We start from the raw sequence: 20927 nt of genomic DNA on the forward strand, positions 1-20927 counted from the left end.
TCACATGGAACGTTTATTGATGGCTGCAACGTTTAAAACCTATGAACCATTGCCGCGCTCGAATGTCTGCGTTAGAGATGCGCGGATGGGCTTTTTCATTACCCGGATCCGTGTGTACACGTTCATTATCCATTAATTATATCATCCTATTTATAGATCCGCACCAGCCGCATCATCCGCATGTCAAATAATTATAATCCTTTTCTTGACGTTAAGTTTTCTTATAAACAATGTCACTCACCACTGTTGCGATCACAGATGTAGTGACTGTATATACACACTCTGAGATTTCGTGCTTTTTAAAAGCTATAATAGACCTATAGATAGATATCATTGACTTAATTCCAACATTATTTCACCTGCAGTTTATCTAATATTAATTCATAATTATATTTCATTGACCCAAATCCACCCAAATCCTCCCAAACTGCGGTTATCCGCGGCAACCGTGGCTAAAACCGTGATCAACGTATCTCTAGTCTGCATTATTATAGCACAAATAGCGTCGTAAAATGACCGGGTTGTCAGACACAGACAGGAGGAAAAAAATTTGCGGCGCTTCTCTCCAAAAGTGAAACAGATTTTCTGCTTGAAGAGGTTAGGTCTCTCTGCCCCAAAAATGCTGGAACGTGGTTGAAGTGTAATGCTCTGCTCTGCGCTGGGAAGAAGAAGTGCTCCAGTGGGAAGAGGAAGTGCTCCAGTGCGTCTTTAACCATAGAAATGCAAGGCAGACAGACCGGTACTGGCAGCGAAGAAAAAAAAAGAAGAAGCCTTTTGTGGACAAGGCTCCTTCAGCCATTAAGACCTGAGGCCAATTCTACAAATGTCTTCTAAATCCTAACAGTTTTCAGAAAGACTTATTGTTGCTGTATCTTTGGTGCTCAAACTTTTTCATGTCAAGGACCCCCCCCCCCCCCCATCTAAAAATAATTTGTTCCAGAGACCCCCAGAAGCAAAGATTTGAGCTGAAAATATATTCAAAGATTTGCACATATTTTCACGATTTTTCAAAAACAGCAGATCTTGTATTATCTGCTATGTTTGAACAGCCAAATTATAAAATAATGCTTAAAGTGGTTACGCAGATGCTTTCCCGGTTTTAATGGGTACATCTGCATTACCAGTACAACTGCTGATGGCATGCAGGTTCCATGTAATGTAAATAGCAACAAAAAACAACAACAACCTTTGAACCTGTTTTAAAGGAGATTTATTTACCTCTCCAAGAAGTGTTTTCTCAATCCTTCCCTTCACCAGACGACCAAAGTCTGCATCGTGGTCGATGTCCAGGTGGGCGCTGATGATTGGCGTGCTGAGTGGCACATACAGTAGAGTTTATTTATTTATGCATTTACTTTTGACAGTTTTCTTTTACTGTAAAAGGGTAAAGTGCTAAAAGGGTTTTCTGGGCTGCGTGGAATGATTCATCCATGTGAAGTATAAGAACATTTACTCAAGTACTGTAATTTTTTGGTACTTTTACTTTACGGGAGAATTTCCAATTGTCTATACTTTTACTTCTACTCCACTACATCTCAGAGGCAAATATTGCACTTTTACTCTACTACAAATTATTTGAAAACGTTAGTTACTTTGCAGATATAAATTATTACATTAGAAAACATACATTAACAACTTTAGCCCTATTTCATATCTAGACTATTTGAAAATAGCCGATCTACAAGCTCACAACGCGTTGTGAGCTTGTAGATCTGCTGTTTTCAAACATTTTAGTTCTTTTACTTTTGGTACTTTAAGTACATTTTGATACCAATACTTTTGTACTTTTACTCAAGTAATTTTCTACATTGCAGTATTGATACATTTGAGTACTTTTTCCACCACTGCATCCAAGGCACAGCTTAGCACTGCAGCCAAACAAGCCTCAATGGGATTAGCAAAGGCCCTTTTCAGCTGTCATGTCTGTCTTGAACAAACCACATATGAGGTATGTCGGCACGTGTCAAACATTAGAATTGTTCCCATTCGAAGGAGGCAGTAGTCACTAGTCAATAGCAATTTTTCTTTCAATTTGTCAGGAAAAGCTTTTAACCCCCCACCAACCATCTCCCAGACACACACGCACAAAAGAAAACAATTTGAGACATCCAAGGCAAGATTAAGTCAGACTGTACAATGGAAGAGACAGCTGCAATCTTTTCTTTGTCTGCATGTGACCAGGAGAAAGTCAAATCTCCTATTTGCCAAAGCCCCTTACCTGATGTTCTTGGAAGCATTAATGATCTCCTTGATGCGGGGCACACCCAGGGTGATGTTCATGGATGCTACTCCAGCAAAGTGGAAGGTTTTCAGAGTCATCTGGGTGCCAGGCTCCCCGATGCTCTGGGCACACAAAGCCCCGACTGCTGAACCTGGCTCCATCTGGGCTCTGAGTGCAGAGAGAGAGAGAGAGCACAACTCACAACACGTCAACAAGCTCTCTTTCTGCTGCACTTACAAATGTTTCATTTCAGGGATGATAACATTATTCTACTATCGATTAATTGACGTTAAGAATTTACTCGATTAAATTAAACAATTTAACAATTAATTGAACATTCCGCAGTCCGTCTGTAATTGTATGAAAGTGGGTGTTCTGTGAAATGTTACCATGATAAAAAACAATTCCTTCAAATATATTTTAACATTTCTCTTCCTCGTACAGAAATGCAATTTCCTGCATCTCAAATGGCACAATAAGTATTTGATTAATGAATATAACATGCATTTTGAATCATGTATATCAGAAGCAACATTTGGATTTTTATGTTATAGACATTTAGGGAGGGACATTGCTCTCCGGAAAATCGCCGCTTAGCAATTAATCGATGATCGATCAAAAAAGTGAATCAATCCCCATTTCCTGTTTTATTTTTCCCCCCCACGATTTTGTAACCCATTTTTTCACCCAGTGCAAATTGACTAAGCTGTAACCCTGGGCGCTAGTCCCCCTCTGCCAGCCTGGGGAGAGCCCCAAACTGAGCTCATGGTTCCTTCAATGCATGAGGAGTGAGCAGGCCGCTTCTTATCACCTGACAGGGGGGAGTTTCCCTGGTAGCGCGTAGCGTTTGGAAGGAACAACAGTTCCTTCCAACCAGTTCCTTTCCCCTCCATCAGGCTATTTTGATCAAAACCAACGAAGTGAACCCCGACCTCGTCGGTATTCCAGCGGGATTAGATTCTGTCCACGATTCTATCAGTCTGACACACACCTGCGTCCCGGGGGTGTTTCATTGTAATGAACATTCTAATCCACACAAGCCCCCTCGTGTGGATTAACAGGAATTAGTGGAACCAGGTGGCACATCCTGCCAGACACTCACTAGACTAAAGCAAACGCTGCACAATCTGCAGCCAGTATGACGTCTGAAGGCAACAGCTCCTAGTACCTCATATATTTGTCCCTGCACGTTTCCAGGAACTTCTCCAGTTGCGTCGGGGTAATGCGGTCCAGCTGATAGAGGACCTTGGGCTGCGATATAAAAGAAACAATAGAAAGCTTTTAGTTGGAACTGAACATGTGTTGCGGCTACATACAGTATGATGGTGGGCAAGTAAACCAATGGCTTGTGGTGGAAAAGGTACTCGAATGATTTACTTACGTAAAAGTATCAATACTGCAATGTAGAAATACCTCTGTTACAAGTAAAAGTCCGGATTTCAAAATGTACTTGAGTACAAGTACATAAGCATTGGCATCAACATGTACTTAACACATTGGGTGCCAGAGGTTTATTAAAATATTATACTTTGAGTGCCAGGACTTTTTAAACATTTTGAACCTTTTTCAAGTAGTCACAAAATATTTTCAGTGATCACCGTCCTCACGGTGATCCCCTCATTACACACATACAGGTCTCGTACAATCGGGGGGAAAACATTTAAAACATTCGGAAATCCATTCCATAGTTGCAGCCAGTTGAAAATAGTTAAATTAACATTGTAAAAAAAAAAAGTGCACAGGAGATACAGGTTTTTGAAGTCATAAGTTAACCAGGAGGTGGATTGGAGTCTAAATCTTGTAGGAGTGATATTTCCTGTTGCTGTGAAGGAAAAAAAAAAAAAAAAAAAAAGGAATTTTTTTTTTTTTTTTTCAAAAACCGTATATATACGGTTTTGGCACTCAACGTTAGTATGCGCAAAACCGTATATATACGGTTTTGGCACCCAATGTGTTAAAAGTACCAAAAGTAAAGTACTCAAAATGCAGAATGTCTCATTTCAAGTTTTCAAATGTATAAACATCTTTTGAAAATAGCAGATCTACAAGCTCACAATGCGTCGCGATGCATTGTGATGCAATGGACGAAATGTATATAGGGCTGAAGTGGTTACTGTATGTTTTGTTTTGTAATAATCACAATCTAAAAAGTAACTAAAGTTTTCAAATAATTGTAGTGGAGTAAAAGTACAATATTTGCCTCCGAGATGTAGTGGAGTAGAAGTAAAACTATTGGAAATTGGAAATACTCAAGTGAAGTAAAAAATACCTACATTTTTTACTTACAGTAAGTACAGTACTTAAGTAAATGTACTACCTCTGTACTGCCGTTGTCGTTAATGCCGTACTTGTCTCTGGTTTTCTTGATCCTCTCGGACATACTCTTGACGAACTTCCGTATCCCCTGTGGTTCCAGAGGAGATGGGGGGGAACAGAGCAGAGTCCAAACACAACACAGATCACTAAGTTTTCTCTACAAAGTTGCATAAAAGGGCTCATTAGTGCTCTCCAGCCATGAGTCATGCTGTTATTTCACATCACAGGTGAGCAGAACTATTCAGAGATCAAATAAATCCAAACTCTGTTTACAGGGCATTCTTGTTAAATCCCACGCACAGCTGTGCACACTTAGTCTAGTCAATTATTTGAGCAGTGCGTTAAGAGAGTCCCCTCTCTTGTTATGCAATCTGTATTCAAATATATCCCACCGAAAGAAGTGGGAAGTGATCGGAAGAACTCAATTTGCATTTACACCTGGTATTTCTCATCTGTCTGCATTGTGATCAGAGCTCAGGGATGGCACGTTCCTTACCCGGCAACAGAAGTAGGGGGTTGCTGTACAACTTGCGCTTACAGCAGATCCAGATAATATTACGATCACAATGTGTCCTGGGTGCATTTACATCATGCATTAAAGGGGGTGTAAGTTTATGTGTTTGTACACACAAAAAAAGTGTAAATGTTAAAGGTTCTATACCGATCATCATTGCTATATTGCGTTTGTTCTCCAACTTTGTATTAAACAGAAAATTGCGGGTCGGATATTAATTTGATCCAATCAGGACAGGCAACTCTACAAAAGGTGATGTATCAGCTTCAATTTCACAGTGTTCTAGTTCAAATTTTGTCTGTTAATTCTTTTTGGTTTGTCACTTTCCATTTTCACTTGTTTATCCTCCTGTATGAGCCCTCTCTCCTGATTGGACAAAATTGGTATCCTGGCCTGAAAATGTATTTTCTGTTTACTAAAGAGCTGGAGATCCTATTAATGAACGAACACACTATAGCAATGAATGCTATCGTGATATAGAGCTATTTACCACTTATTTTAACAAATATATCACTTGCACCCCTTTTAACATGCGTTCTCCCTTGTCCAGGTAACGTCTCAAGATACAGATCACATGTTAATACCGAATGTCAATGGGGCCATTGAGAACGGCTGTTTTGCAACTGAGAAACAATGAGTTTTAATGCTGAATAAATGCTTTCCACACATCTATTCGTTACAACGTAGCATGCTCATTAACTATACCTCCAGGTACTTCTCTGAGCCTGTGTCTGTTAACTCCTTCACAAAAAGGGGGAAGAAAGGTTTGTAAGGGTTACTTACTAATGATAAGACTGGTAAACTGCACCAGTTCACTAAGGCCACATTTACACGGTAACGATCAGAACAGAAGACGACTAAGTGCCGTTGCGTTCTCACTTTTTATTCTGCGTTTACACGCAGACACAACAGAGTGATTGAAAATGCTGTAGTGTGCATGCCAGGTGGCTAGGTGGCGGTGTGACGCGCGGCCAGATAGACCAGTCAGGCATGTGTAGAACCACTTCCATTCTACTTCCTACCACAGCTATTTGTTTACACCATTGGTGATGTGATATTTCACATCAGCCTTTTATAGCGCCACCACTCCTGGTGGCGCTATAAAAGGCTGATGTGAAAGATTGCGGCAGAGGTTTTTCCTTGGCCTTTAGGGAGTGTGTATGCAAAGTTTCACATCGATTATTTCTAAACAATTCTTTTTTTAATAATAATAATAAAACGTTTTGAACCAAATGCCTCAAATCATGAGGTTCGATTGCCGTGAAACTTCAGATTAGCCTGTTATAGCGCCACCAGGAGGACCGGTCCGATTTTTCATATTTCACCCTGATTGGCTAAGATTGACTTCTACTACCTGGCCTGGCGGAGACCTGTGCTCCGGGGAACACATTTTTCTAGTTACTTCTGTAATGATACATGTCATCTCTTTATCCAAAAGGTCGCTGAACCTTTCCTGCCAAAGCCATACTGATGCAACTCTATGTCAATAGTCTTAGCATGTATCCCACCCATGTTACCAAGACAAACACATTCTTGTAAATGTGTTGTGCTTCTTTTTTACTGCATGGATTCCGTTTGTCTGGACTTGTTTTCCTGGAGAAATCATTCTTTTATTTCCCTTGGAGCTAATTGTACTTACTTTCCTTGTGGAGCTCTGGTGAGCATGGCCAATAACCAAGGCTATTTCACTTACTGTGGATATGTGCACAGAGTCACGCACCAAAACATATGATCATCTCTATAATAGTTGTCTCTGCTACTGTGCGTTCTCATGCTTCAAGTTGTTCATTGTTTGTGTGTGCATGTGTAAAATTGGCATCAAATTACAGATGATTTGTTTTCTAATTTCTACCCAGTGTTTAGTCTAGTTGCTTTTGAAACACAATCGCTTCTAAATGGTAATTATCCTTGTTTATTTATAAGGGTCACCGGGTCACGTATCTCAAAGAGCAGAGCTTCCACAGAGTTCTCTCATTGACATTTGTGGTTATAATAATAATATTGTTGTTGTATAATGGCACTTTGGCAATCAGCGTTTCAGAATGGGTTTAATTTAAGTGCTATGACACCCTGGCTAACGCTCCAAGAGTTCTAGACTCATCTTCCTCCTGGCTCCCATCTTGTTGATGTTCACCAGGTATCCTAATTACTTTAGTACTTAACTGATATCTTTGCGCTCAGTTTACTTATCCACATACCCTGTTGTTTGTCGACTAGGGTTCATGCCTTTTAATCTTGATATTGCACTTAAGTTAGTTGCTCTGGATAAAAGTGTCTGCTAAATGCCTAAATTGAGTAAATTGTGCTACACTTGCTATATAAATTCTATTTAAAAGCCTCCATCTGGGTGCTAGGGGGGGCACAGTGGTTAAGTAGCTGCCCACCCACCACAGAGTCTAGGGGTTCGAATCCACTGCGGTGCATATCCGGCTTAGTTGAGCCTTTCTATACGAACACAATTGTTCGGGGAGGGAGGCCTGGCGGGGAGGGTGATATTTGTCACTGCATGTAGTCCTACGGGCTGGGGCGGGGGCCTGTCAGCGGGGATTGTTGGGCGGGAGGAGTGGGGCGGAGGCGCTGCGTTCTCCCGGTGGGGGATCCTCACTGGCAGGAGATCCAGTAGGGTACAACAACAGCAGTGACAACACACAGAAATGTGTGTGGGGAGGAATTACAGTAATTGGCATAATGACTGAATAAAACAAATAACAAAATAAAGCAATGAATAATGGGTCTAGTAGCAAGTCTAGTTACCTCCAGGAAGCTGTCTCGGCAGCACAGGAAGTCCGCTCTCTTCATAATGGAGTCTGCAGTGAGGACCAGCTCGTTCTTACTGAGAGCAGGCTCCTGTTTACATGTGTAGACAGCCTGGGGGAACGCACACAAAGACATTATTAGGTCAATTCCCTATAGGTGGGAAAGGAGCCATTAATAACGGCACTTTGTAGGTGTTTAAATTGTGAAAGAAATCAAATAAACACCTCTGGGATTGAGGGTCACTTGGCTCGTTTAAAAGTAGAGTGCGTCAACAATACTGCTGACAGCAATGCCCTAGGCTATCAACCCATCAAACAAAAGGGAGGAGGGCGCACACCAGTATTGGTGAGGTGCTGCTGACCTTGGTAAGTAAATATGAAAATAAAGAAAGAGGCCGCACACTCGTAGCCACGATGCAGGATTTGTTTGGAAACCAACGTTTCGACCACGCAAGGTCTTCTTCAGGGAATTCAGGCTATCAACCCAAACATGATCTGTGAAGGTCCTTACCTTACACACACAGGCAGCGTTTATTTAATGTGATTGATTCACATAAATTTAAACGGCTGTTTGTGTCATGAGTACATCCAACCAGATAGAGAATATTACGCGGCAATATAGTGACGTAACTATTGAGGTAATTTTTTTTACCACAAAAAAATAAACTCTGGAGTATGGGGCAGGTACTTTACCCCTGCGCCACCCGAGCGATGATTTCAAATGATTTCCATTAATTATTTTTAGAAAATAACCGGTAATTGTGGACGCACAGTTTTTCCCTTTCAAAACATCACGTCTATGTCGAAAAGTGACCCACCCGGATGTTGTCCAGCACTCTCTTGAACTCCAGCGGTTCGTCCTTGCCCTCCATGTCGGCGGGATCCAGGCCGTCGCCGCCGTAGATGAACTGGATGATGTCGCCGGTGGAGCTGCGTACCGTCAGGTCATACTGGGAGCACAGGTCCTCCAGGGACTTGACCAGACGCCTCTGTTCCAAGCACACAGGATATTATAGGGGCTTTAATCCAACTGATCCTTTTAATCCATTATTCAAAATATATATATATATCGTCGCTATCGGGCAGAAACCTTCTATCTCCATGTTCTAACTTTGTGTTGCCCTACTTAATCATACTACAGCGTCACACAAATGTAGCAGATCCACAAGCTTTGAGCTTGTGGATCTGCTACTTTTGCCGTTTTTGGATTTGAATCCCGATAAGTAACGGTTTTGGACATATGAGGTTTCCACCCGACAGAGATGATATATTTTAATTAAATAATCAATTTTGAAAAAACAATACAAAAGAAATAAACTGAAAATATCGAATATAAATAGTGTAGTAATTCACAAACTTTTTAATTTCAAGGATGATGATTTTGATTGCATTATGCATGATGGATCCGTAAGAGTCCATTTGGTTTCATTTGAACACTCTCAGAGTTACCAATCATTTAACTGGGGACCCCATGGAACCCCCTCAAGGACTTCTGGGTGTCCCGGGACCCGCGATGTGACACGTTGTGAGCAGTTTAAAAAAAAGGCTGAAGTGGTTCATCAGACTAACTGATTTAGTCGGTTATAAAAAGTCAATGAGAATTGTTGTAGGTGTCGATTCATTAATGTACACGTACAGAAAACATGCTTCTCGGTTATTATAGCATAATCGCTAAAGAAAATAATGGATAGTTGTAGAGTATAAAATACACATGTTGAATAACAGAGTGATTTGATAGCTTATGCAGCGGCCAACCCACGTTTTCCACCCACATAAAAGAAAACTAATTTCACACATGACATGACAACTCTAAATTATGATTACAGACAGCTTTTTCATGCAAATTTCAGCAGCTGTCAAGTGAATATTCAAATGAAATATGTACTAGGGCTGTATTTGAATTGATTGGTATTCGAAGAGAATTTCAATAATTGGATCCATTAATATACTGTATGCAGGTTTCATTGCATAGCAATTTAAACCCTATAATATACTTTGTTGACCCCCAGGGGTCTATGCTTGGTCCCTAGTCTTGCATGGCCAGACAAAAATTGTGAGAGGCAACAGTCTGGCTCGAGAGACTACTTGGTCCCCTCCTTTTTTTCAATCTACACCAAATCTCTATGCCGAAAACAGAAAATCTGCAGGTTCACAATGCACTGTGAGCTTGTATGCCATTTTTTGCCTATTATTAGCATTATCTTTGCCAAATGTTGGCCTATTACGACATGCCCAGAATAGAGATGCTACTGCCAATCTGCAACTGGTAGCTTGTGGGGTTGTTCTTGTTCCATCCTAAGTTACAAAGAGGAACACAGAAAGCTAATAATCTGCACCATCTCCAACCAGGAGAACACACCTCCACCCCCATGAGATCACCCTGACACGGGCAGATTGCAGTGTTGACATGTCTGCTTATCATAAGCGACTTTGGGCTTGCTTTTTCTGTAAAGTTGCGTGTAAATATTGGTGGTTGGAAAATTTTTAGGACTTGTTTCTAAAGTGTAGTTGCTTATTTGGGCTTGTTTGTTAATGTTGTTTTATAAACCATTGGTTCTTAAACATTTTCATGTCAAGGACCACCAAATGAATACGTAATTGTCCGTGTATCCAGATCTGAAAACATTTTGTGCCACGGACCCCCGAACCAGATTTGTGTAGTTAAAATGTTTCAAAAACATTTCACATTCGCCCCCCCCCCCCCCCTCCTCAGATGTTTTTGAAAATAGCAGATCTAATAGCTCACAACGCGTTGTGAGCTTGTAGATAGGCTATTTTCAAATAGCTGATGTATTATACGTAGGTGCTCACGTGTTAGTTCGCTTCTTTTGGGCTTGTTTTCATAGACCTGGTTGCTTATTTCTCTAGCTAAATCTGGCAACGCTGGCAGATAGATAGAGGACGGTCCATGGAGGAACAGCCTGTTTGCAGAGTGATGGATATCAGCTCTGCAGAGGTCTCAGGAGAGATTATCCACCGCAGTGTACTTTACCCCTGATAGAAAATAACTTCCCCTGCGTCTCTGATAGAAAGACTCAGACAGATAGTGGCAAGGTGAAAGGGAGACTGTCAGACAGATTGACAGACAAAAGATGGCTGGGGCACTCATTTCATCTCTTCTGTTAAGAGCAAAACTCAGTTGAGGCTTAGGATTCGGAATGAATGCTTTCCCCTTTGGCTGAAACAATGGTTCTCAAAACTTCTTAATTTGAAGGACCCCATAACTGTGTGTACAAATGGAACCAAATGGGCTCAATTGGTTACTTAAATGATGTGGTAATGTTTGTTAACTTAAAAGGAGTAGCTCACCCAAAAAAATTCTTATTTTCTTTCAATTACACACCCCATGAAAGCTTAGAATTTGATGATTTTGTTTTTGTCGCATTCCTAAGCCAATAATTTGATGACCGGCGGAGACTCGAGTCAAATTATTGGCTCAGGAATGCGACATTTTTTTTTTAAACAATCTCTATGAATTCAAGGCTTCATGAGGTGTGTAATTGATAGAAAATAATATTATATATTTTTTATTTTTCTATTAGCATATTTGACAGAGACAGTGGAGAGGGACATGATACACAGAAGAAAGTCATGGAAAAAATAGTCTATGAACAGGTCGATAAGTATCTTGCCGAGAAAAATCGAATCTACAAATTCCAATCTGGTTTCAGAACAAACCACTCCAATGACACATGCCTTCTCTATTTGAACGACTCTATCAAACAAGATGTCGACAAGGGCAAATATTGCGGCATGGTCATGCTGGACCTCCAGAAGGCCTTTGACACTGTTAATCACCCAATTATGATCAATAAGCTCAAAGCAATAGGATTTGATGATACGTCAGTGAACTGGATGAGATCCTACCTGGAAGGGAGGGAGCAGGTGGTGGAAGTAAACGGCACCCAGTCCCCCCCTCCCTGTGACTTGTGGTGTCCCACAAGGAAGTATACTAGGACCTTTACTGTTCCTGATATATGTGAATGATATGTCATCAGCCTGCGACTGCAAACTGTTCCTGTTCGCAGATGACTCGGCCCTGCTAGTCTCGGACAGGGACAGGTTGCAGGTTGAGAAAACTCTCAGCTCCGAACTCGACAAGATCTGCATCTGGCTCTCTGACAACAAACTTTCATTACACCTGGGTAAAACTGAATCCATCCTCTTTGGGTCCAGTCCTAACCTTAGCAAGGCAGAGAGTTTCACGATCAAAGTGGGTGATGATGTCATCAAAAGAAAGGATGAAATTACCTACCTAGGCTCCATCTTGGAGGCAAACCTCTCTGGCAACAAAAACGCCGAAAAGTGATCAAAAATGTCAACCAAACAACACGCTATTTGTGGAGGATTGATCGTCTAGTCAGTAAGAATACTCTGAAGATTCTTGCAGGGGCCCTCATTCAAGGTCATTATGATTATGCATGCACTTCATGGTATCACAACACCTCCAAGGCCTTAAAAACAAGGCTCCAAACATCCCAAAACAAACTTTTAAGGCTACTTCTTGGCCTCAATCACAAAACCCATCTAACCCCTGCTCATTTTGCTAGGATTGGATGGCTTAGGGTTGAGGACAGAGTACAGCAACTTGCTATGGGCCTGGTCTTCAAGATACACCACAACATTGGGATCCCCCTGTATTTGTCAAAATACTTCCAAAATGTTAATGAAGTCCATGATCATAACACCAGCGGCAGCTCCACAAATCATGTTCAACCCAGATTTGGCTCAACTAAGGGAATGAACTCGTTCTCATGCTATTCATCAAAAATGTGGAATGCCCTACCAAAAGGAGTAAAGGAGTGTAAAACCCTACTCACTTTCAAAACTGCCCTAAAGATACACCTTCAGGAGGCTGCAATTCGAAAATGGCCCCTGTCCAAGTCTTAACCTACCCCCCTACCCCCCGCCCTCCTTCATTTTCCTCTTTTGTATATATATATATTTTTTTCTTTCTTCATACCAGTAACCTGAAAGCTGATTGTATGACATTCTGTATAGTAGTGTGTATATCTGTCTGCCTCTTATATATCATCATGATTTGTGTGCATGGGGTTCTCATCTTAACTCTTTAACTGCCAGAGTATATACACAATCTACCCCCTTCCCTGCCATACATTGCAAAAATAGGTAAAATGTGAATTTTGTCTCTGTTTATTTTTTAACATTGAAGTGAATGGAGCAAAAAAATCTTCGCATCGCGTTATCTCCTGCTTCCTTTGTGATAAACGAAAAATTAAAAAAGCCAAAAAAAATAAATTATATTATAATTATATATTTTCAAAAATCTCGGTTTTCTCGTCGACGGCTGGCTGAGCCATGCAGAGAAAAACGGGAAATCTCGTCAATGGCAGGTAAAGAGTTAAACAAGCTTAGTGCTTAATGAGAGTTCCAGTTTAGTAGACCTTGTATTGTGAATTTGTACTTCCATGTACTGTTATGTACTGTCATGTACTTTTCTCATGTCTTACTAAATAAACTACATCAATCAAGAGAGAGTACAGGAGTGACATGCAGCTAATTGGCCGGCCAGCTGGAAACTGAACCGGTGCACTCGCCGTCAGGCATTTGAGCCCATGGGGTACATTCATGTCCACTCACGGCTGTCAGGTCGACCCGACCCGAGACAATCCATTTTGATGATGATGGTGAGCAACAAAAGCGCACAAACGCCTCCAGCGTTTCATTCACCTGCATGTATCCGGTCTCTGCGGTCTTAACAGCCGTGTCCACCAGACCCTCACGGCCAGCCATGGTGTGGAAAAAGAACTCGGTGGGTGTCAGGCCAGAATAGAAGCTGTCAGCCACAAAGCCTTTGGCGGCAGGCAGCTGTAAAAAGAAATGCAGGGGGGTTTAGTTGATGTTAAGTGGGTTCCCTGCTATGCCACAGCACAGCAAAAAGGACACGTGTGGAGTAAATTGCTTTTATAAACACATAAATCTAGCCGGACAGAGAAATGTCTGATTAAAAGGCAACACTAAAGCCCTTTTCACATAATATGAGGTCTGGCTAGTCTGGACATCGTGCAGTGTTTGACCTTTCACACATGCAGCACACGTCAGGAGAACGTGCGTTTCAGATGCGTTCGCACATAATTGTAATAGTCTGTTTGATTAGGCAACGGGTGGTGTCTGGGTAGTAGATGCATACATTAGCTACTCCCACTTAAGCAATGGGCGGTGTGTGGGTAGTAGATGCATATATTAGCTACTCCCACTTAACAGCTTGACGAAAATGGGAGGATGAAATGCAATCCTTATTTCTTTTTATTTCCTTCATTTTCCACATGAGAGATGAATTTCTGCTTGATATGCGGTCTCCCATTGACGCACCCATTGCAAAACACAAACAACACATCTTTCCTAAGATAGTAGGCCTAATGTAGATAACGAGCTACGACCTACTTTTCACAAAACGAACTGGACAAACAACATTGGTCTCTACGTACAGACGAAGTACGCAGGGAGTGTCAGAGTGTAACTCGTTGTCTACATTACTACAGGCATTATGTTTAAAATTTTTTTTCACTTTGATCAGCGATTGATAACGGAAGTTCAATCGGAGAATATTTCCAATTCAAATGCTAATAAAAAGCAGCATCTCTCTCTACCAAAGATCTCGGGAGGAGGAGAGGCCCGTCTTTCCTCGACAACAGAAGCGCCATCAACACGCCCACTCGCTCATGTGAATTCACGGGATTATCAGCACATCCATTCACACATCGAATGGCTTGGGTTGAAGCAAACATTACCCCGACATTAATGTTCATACATTCAGCCACACCCGGTCTGGATAATGTCCATATATTACAGTGCATGTGTGAAAGACAGGATACGACCGATAACATTTCAAAGTCTGTGTCAAGCCATTTCACATTGTGGTATGCATTGCTGAAACTATGCATACCTCTAGGGCTGGGCAAGAATGTAGTGATTCTTTGTAGTCTTGTTGAAACAGATACTTACAGAAGATAAACAAGAAAGAACCACACATTTCTTCACTCCGAGGTTCTTAGCGACCCAAACCTCATGTTTTAAGATGTATTATTAGACAATAATTACAAGCTTAACACTATTGTACTACAAATGTTTTTTTTACGACATCTGTATTATGCAGCTGATGTGTCCCGATTTTTAACCTCTTTCAACGTGGCGTCCACATTTTGGTTAATATAGGTGACGTTTTTGAAAAGTCTTTCAAATGTAACACCAAATATCGGTCAAAACTGGTCATCAGTGGGCTAGGACTATCATCTCCAAAATCGGGATCGACATCAGACCCAAACATATGGCATCGGTCAGGCCAGCTCAGTGGCCTCAGTGGTTAGTGTCCGCCCTGAGGTCGGGGTTCGATCCCCGGCCAGGTCATACCAAAGACTATAAAAAAGTGGACCCAATAGAGCACCGAAGTCTGACGTAATTTACACATCCTACCTGGTTCGCGGTTTTCCACCCCCGTTCCGAATCGTCTTTAATATCGCGTCAAATAAGAACTGTGTTCCAAAAATAAACAAATGATCCCGGCGGTTTGACTCTTATGGATGAAGCATCAACTGACGGTGAGAAAACGCTAATGTTACTTCCGCCGAATTAGTAAAAGTTTCGCCAGAAACAGACTGTATCAAATATAAGTGACTGACTATCATAAACGATACAGAACCTCCTCCCTGACAATATCGCCGAGACAGTTTGTTTATTTTTGGACCACAATTCTTATACGAGACGATTCTAAGATGACCCAATGTTATTCTCCATAGAGAAATTACTTTACGAACCAGTGGATAGACGAGTGACGTCAGGACTTCTGTACTCTATGCCTCCTTGCTTGACGCTGGGCGTCAAGGATTGGATTGGGGGTAAGTCCCTGCGACATACTGGCGTCACGTCCAGGGGATGTACTTGTACATCAAACTGCCTCACGCTATAGGAACAGGAGATGGGCTCCGGCCCCATGGCTCTGCAAGGCTTAAAGGCTCTATAGTTGCGAGCTTGTATTATCAATTTTCTGCGAATTTTCGCTCCCAGAATAAGGATGCTAGGGTTCATGTGGTTAATGTGCAGGCACAATGGGTGAGCTTTCAAGCGGTGTGAGCATTACAGCTAATGCAGAGGGTGGATTGCTACCATGTCAGAAGCCATGTTTTTATCCTTTGATAAGCAGCTTCTTGGAATTTCCTTGTGCTCAGCCTTTTTTTGTAAGCCACACAAAGAAGAGCACGTCTAGGGCACATATCGTCTCTGTCGGGTGGAAACCTTGAGAACTATTACCTTGTTATGATATTGTTATGTTAGCAGTGTTCTGTGGAACAAGCCCACACGAACATTTTGCAGCTTGTACTTGTATAAGTAACAAATAAAACCCTTCTTGATGGTTGGTACACACTGTAACTTCTGAACTATTCATCATACAGTAGAAGGATACGACCGATAACATTTCAAAGTTTGTGTCAAGCCATTTCACATCTCTGCATTGCTGAAACTATGCATACCTCTAGGGCTGGGCAATATGACATTATATATTGAGATCGTGATATAATACATGGGATTGGGATATTGTAATATTGTGATATGGCATTGCCAATAATTTGATAACCGGTGGTCTCTCCCGTAGGAGACACAAAGAGTCTCCTTTGTGTCTCCTACCGGAGAGACCACCAGTTTACTTTACAGTTACTTTCATAATTTTTCAAATGTGTTGTCATAATGTAGATCTGCTATTTCACAATAAGAGGTATTTGGTTAAAAAAAAAATTAAGATATTAGATTTTGTCCCTAGTGCCCAGCCCAACACAAGACTCGAGACTTGCATTAATAGATTCAAGTGACATGGTCTGTTTATTTGTTACACTGTCATATACGTATATTATGGATTATCAATGGAGATTAATAAAATCTTACTTTGGAGTGCTTGTCGAAGTGAGGCAGGGAGCGATTCTCAAAGCCATCGGGCACTCGAGAGCCACTGATGGCCTGCTGACCCACACAGGCAATCATCTGGGAGATGTTGATGAAAGAACCTGTGTGTGTGTGTGTGTGTGTGTGTGGACACAGTGGGGGATTCAGAGAGTAAATACAGTGTCATTACAAAAAAGACATTTTAAAAAAAAATCACAAGAAGAATATGTACTACTCTGTTTCCCAAACAGTGCGTCGGGACCCATTTGTGGGTCACGTGGGACCGAAAAAAAGAAATAGTTGGACCAGTTATATCATGATGACAAGGTAACCACAACAACCCAAACCTCTACTAAACTATCTTCGCGCTTTAAAGGTGAGATGCCAACTTGTACATTTATGTCATGTTGGATAGAAGAGTTGGACATAATATGTCCAACATAATATTATGATTAAAGTGTAATACACACAAATAAAAGGGCTAAGCTATAGTAACAAGGCTGTCGGTTTGTCTGTGTTTATATGATTATATGTGTCAATATGCTATATTTGTAACTAGGTTCTGAAAAGGGCAAAGGTGATACGTCTAAACTATGCACACCTCCGTGTTGCCTGGTTTATTATGGATGGACAACAGAGGAACCATCCAGAGTCACGAACAAAGTTTATAACAAAGTCTTTAACGAGCCGCAGAAACGACTAATGACGGGCGTGTTTAGAACCTGTCTTTCTGAAACGTTGACGAAGGCCAACAGGTCGAAACGTCCGTCATTAATTGCTGCTGCTTAACGGCTTATTAAAGACTTATAATTGTTGGTGAGAGCGGATGGTTCCTTTGAACACCCAGTTTGAACTCAAGTTCTTGAGCGTGCCTAGCCTTTGAAGTGAGTTGCTTTTATTATGGAGGGACTCATTAATGCTTTCCGAGGAATCACAACCTGGGCTTTTCCACGTCTAATTGCTGAACACAAAGTTCTCAAAGTGGGTCCTTGAAGGGGTTCCAAGGGGTGCCCAGCTTAAATGATTGATAGTTACATTAGTTAGGAGCCAAATGAGCCCTTACAGGTCTGTAACTGGGTCTGTTATGGTGGTCTGTGGTCTAATGTGTACCAAACTGGGGGTCCTAGAAATATAAAAGTTTGAGACCATTTAGACCTGAGGCCGATTCTAAAAACGCCTTCTGAATTTTATTTTAAACTTCAAATTCTTATTAAAAAAATAATGTGTTCATGTTGCTTTATACTGTATATAGCAACAACTACACACAGAAGTGTTCCCGGCTTGAAGTATAACAACGTATACTGTAGTTGTTCAATGTCTAAATGGATTAACAAATCATCTTCAAATCATGCAAGTGTGCCAAATGACAGAGTGAATGAGGGCAGCAACTATCCCAATATTTTTCTATCCATTACGTTTTTGATTCATCGAATAATGGAGAAGTGTATTTGTTTAAAAATATATTTTGTATACACCAACAAATTAATTAACCAATTATGCGTTATTTTATACTTTTATGTCGAATTTATAATGAATTTTGACCTGGTCAAGATTCAATTCATCCTCTGAGCAAGCAAGCAGGCTCTATGATTAGCTCAATGGTAAAAATGTCAATACCGTGGTTCAAATCCAGGGTAGAAGAGGAAAGTTGCAGCTATCAGAGCTTAAAGTTACAGCTTTAGCCTCGTTTATCAATTATTTCTAGAATCTATGAAATCGATTAGCCCCATTAACTGTGGCACCCCTAGAGCGCATGTTTGCTCCGCCATGTGAGCTACGACGGGCCAGCATAAAAGGTCACCGTCGTCTACTTAGCTGCATAGTGCTTTGTCTGGGTTGGGTTGTTGTCATGGTGAAAGACTGAGGAGGGGATAATGGCATCACGCTGGGACCTCATTACCGTTCACATTGTGTGGCTTTACCTTTGGAGCCACAAAGGGCCATGATCAGCGGGCTGTTGCTCTTGTCCAACTCCCTGAGGCAGGCGCTGCCAGCGTGATCTCTGATGACCGACAGCTCTTTCAGGATGAGAGCCTGTTGGAACACACACACAGAGACAGACACGGCGCATCAGGCACAATACCGTTGCCGTCGGGCAGAAACCTCGTATCTGGGGCTGTCACGATTTCAACATTTTAAGTTGGCGATTAATTGTCACTCAGATAATTGCGATTGACGATTTCATTGTGTGTTTGGCATTGTGTAACATTGGAACATATGAATAAAATATTCATTTCCGTTTGCCTTTTAGGCTTCGTAATAAAAAATTGCACAGGGCAGATATGACAAATAACTTAAATAAACAAAGAAATTATTGACATATTTAATAATTTTAAAAATAAAAATGGCAGAAATAGCTGATCTACAAGCTTACAACGCATCACAAAGTGACACGTTGAAAGCTTGTAGATCTGCTATTTCTGCTTTTTTTTATTTTTTATGTGTGCAAATCTTTCACCATGGAAACGATTACGCAAAAATAATTGCAATTATCTCAAATAATTGCGATTAGACGATTATGTCATAATTGCGACAGGCCTACTCGTATCTCCATATTTCAACTAGTGTACATCTGCTATTTTTTTTTAATGTTTTCGGTGAAAGTGTTTAAGTCTGTCTGTGGGTTTTATAAACATTGAGAAGAAGGTAAAACATCCGCACACTGGTTTGGTTAATGGTGCAACGTTTTGGCCTTATAGGTCATCATCAGGCAAATGAAGACCTATAAAAAGGTCGAAACGTTGCGCCATTAAATAAAATACGTTTTACCTTCTTGCCTTGATGTCCAGCCTAAATACAGGTACAAGATGTGCACACAATCTCCTCTGTGAACTTTTATAAATATTGAACCAATCGAAAGCATCAACAAGAGCTTGTGGCTAAATAATATCCAACTACGTTGGATCTGGTGGAACACCAGTTCTAGTTTCCATTTCCTGAAAAGTAACGGTTTTGGACTTACAAGGTTTCCACCCGACAGCGAGCGAGCCCACACACACACACACACACACTCACGCACAAATCGAGGCGTGATCCCACAGAAGTACTCTCATGCAGTACTGTTCTAGCTGTGGGTCACGGCTGATGACAAAGCAGTAATTGAACAGATAAGAGGACATCAACCAAGTGGGGAACAAAGGCCCTGATGAGATTGGATAAGAGTGTGTGTGAGGGGTGGGGGGGGGGTACAGTTAGTAATTGGTGTGATATTTTTAACATGTTCATCGTCGGCATGAATTGCAGTGTATACTGTTTATACTGTAGGTTATTGTATATTTTTCTATGCTGCCTGCATGCATGTGTGTGTGTGTACTTGTATTACTAGACTCGTGGGGGCCAAAAGTCCCAAGAAGTGTAGTAGAATTTGAGAAATAAGACACTGTGATGACATTTTTCCTGGTTAGGATTGGGCATTTAGGGCTCTATCTTGCGCGCCGCGCCGCCCCTTATGCCAAAAATCTTTAGGCAATTTTTTCTATTTTGAAAAACATTTTAAATTAGTTCAAATAGCCGATCTACAAGCTCACATCGTGTTGATGTAGATCGGCTATTTTCACAATTTTAAAATGGTTTTCAAAATAGTGAAAGAATGCCAAAAAATAGAGGGTTTGGAGTTATACCCAATTTATACCTAGTTGCACACCGGTGTCTGTGCTGTGTCTACCAGATCTCAACACGTCACAGTGTGTGGCGTTATGAGCTTGTAGATCAGCTACTTTCAGCGCACGACAGTGCAACTAATAGTATAACTCAGGCTTAATTGTTAAGGTTAACGTGACAAAACAAGGAAAATTGGCTTTATAAAGTTGCCGTCCAAAAATGTTGATATGATACGAAGTGTAGTACTACAAAAATAAGTGTGTGTGTGTGTGTGTGTGTCACCGTAGGCCTGTCACAATTATTACATAATTTTGTATAAATCGTCATAATTGTTTCCATGTTGAAAAAATGTATGTTTTCAAACATTTTCAAAAATCTACAATCTAGCCGATCTACAAGCTCACAAGGCTTGTAGATTCCACTATAAATGCAATGCGACGCTCGTAGATTCCACTATAAATGCGATGCGACGCTTGTAGATTCCACTATAAATGCAATGCGACGCTTGTAGATTCCACTATAAATGCAATGCGACGCTTGTAGATTCCACTATAAATGCAATGCGACGCTTTTAGATTCCACTATAAATGCAATGCGACGCTTTTAGATTCCACTATAAATGCGA

At 41.0% G+C, this 20927-nt stretch overlaps 1 protein-coding gene across 1 annotated transcript in view; it reads right to left on the reverse strand.

Annotated features, from left to right (window-relative positions):
* The window catches only part of polr3a (polymerase (RNA) III (DNA directed) polypeptide A), a 46226-nt gene that overhangs the window by 12238 nt on the left and 13061 nt on the right, over positions 1-20927 (reverse strand). Inside the window, exons 17-25 of the mRNA XM_080454227.1 lie at positions 18625-18736; positions 16706-16824; positions 13499-13636; positions 8626-8796; positions 7806-7919; positions 4539-4625; positions 3390-3472; positions 2219-2389; positions 1219-1312 (exon numbers count right to left, since the gene is read on the reverse strand). Coding sequence (XP_080310353.1) covers positions 1219-1312; positions 2219-2389; positions 3390-3472; positions 4539-4625; positions 7806-7919; positions 8626-8796; positions 13499-13636; positions 16706-16824; positions 18625-18736 — 1089 coding nt within the window. The remainder of the gene's footprint in view (positions 1-1218; positions 1313-2218; positions 2390-3389; positions 3473-4538; positions 4626-7805; positions 7920-8625; positions 8797-13498; positions 13637-16705; positions 16825-18624; positions 18737-20927) is intronic.

The sequence above is a fragment of the Gymnoscopelus braueri genome, assembly GCF_963280865.1.
Source record: "Gymnoscopelus braueri genome assembly, chromosome: 17".
NCBI classification, from domain to species: Eukaryota; Metazoa; Chordata; class Actinopteri; order Myctophiformes; family Myctophidae; genus Gymnoscopelus; species Gymnoscopelus braueri.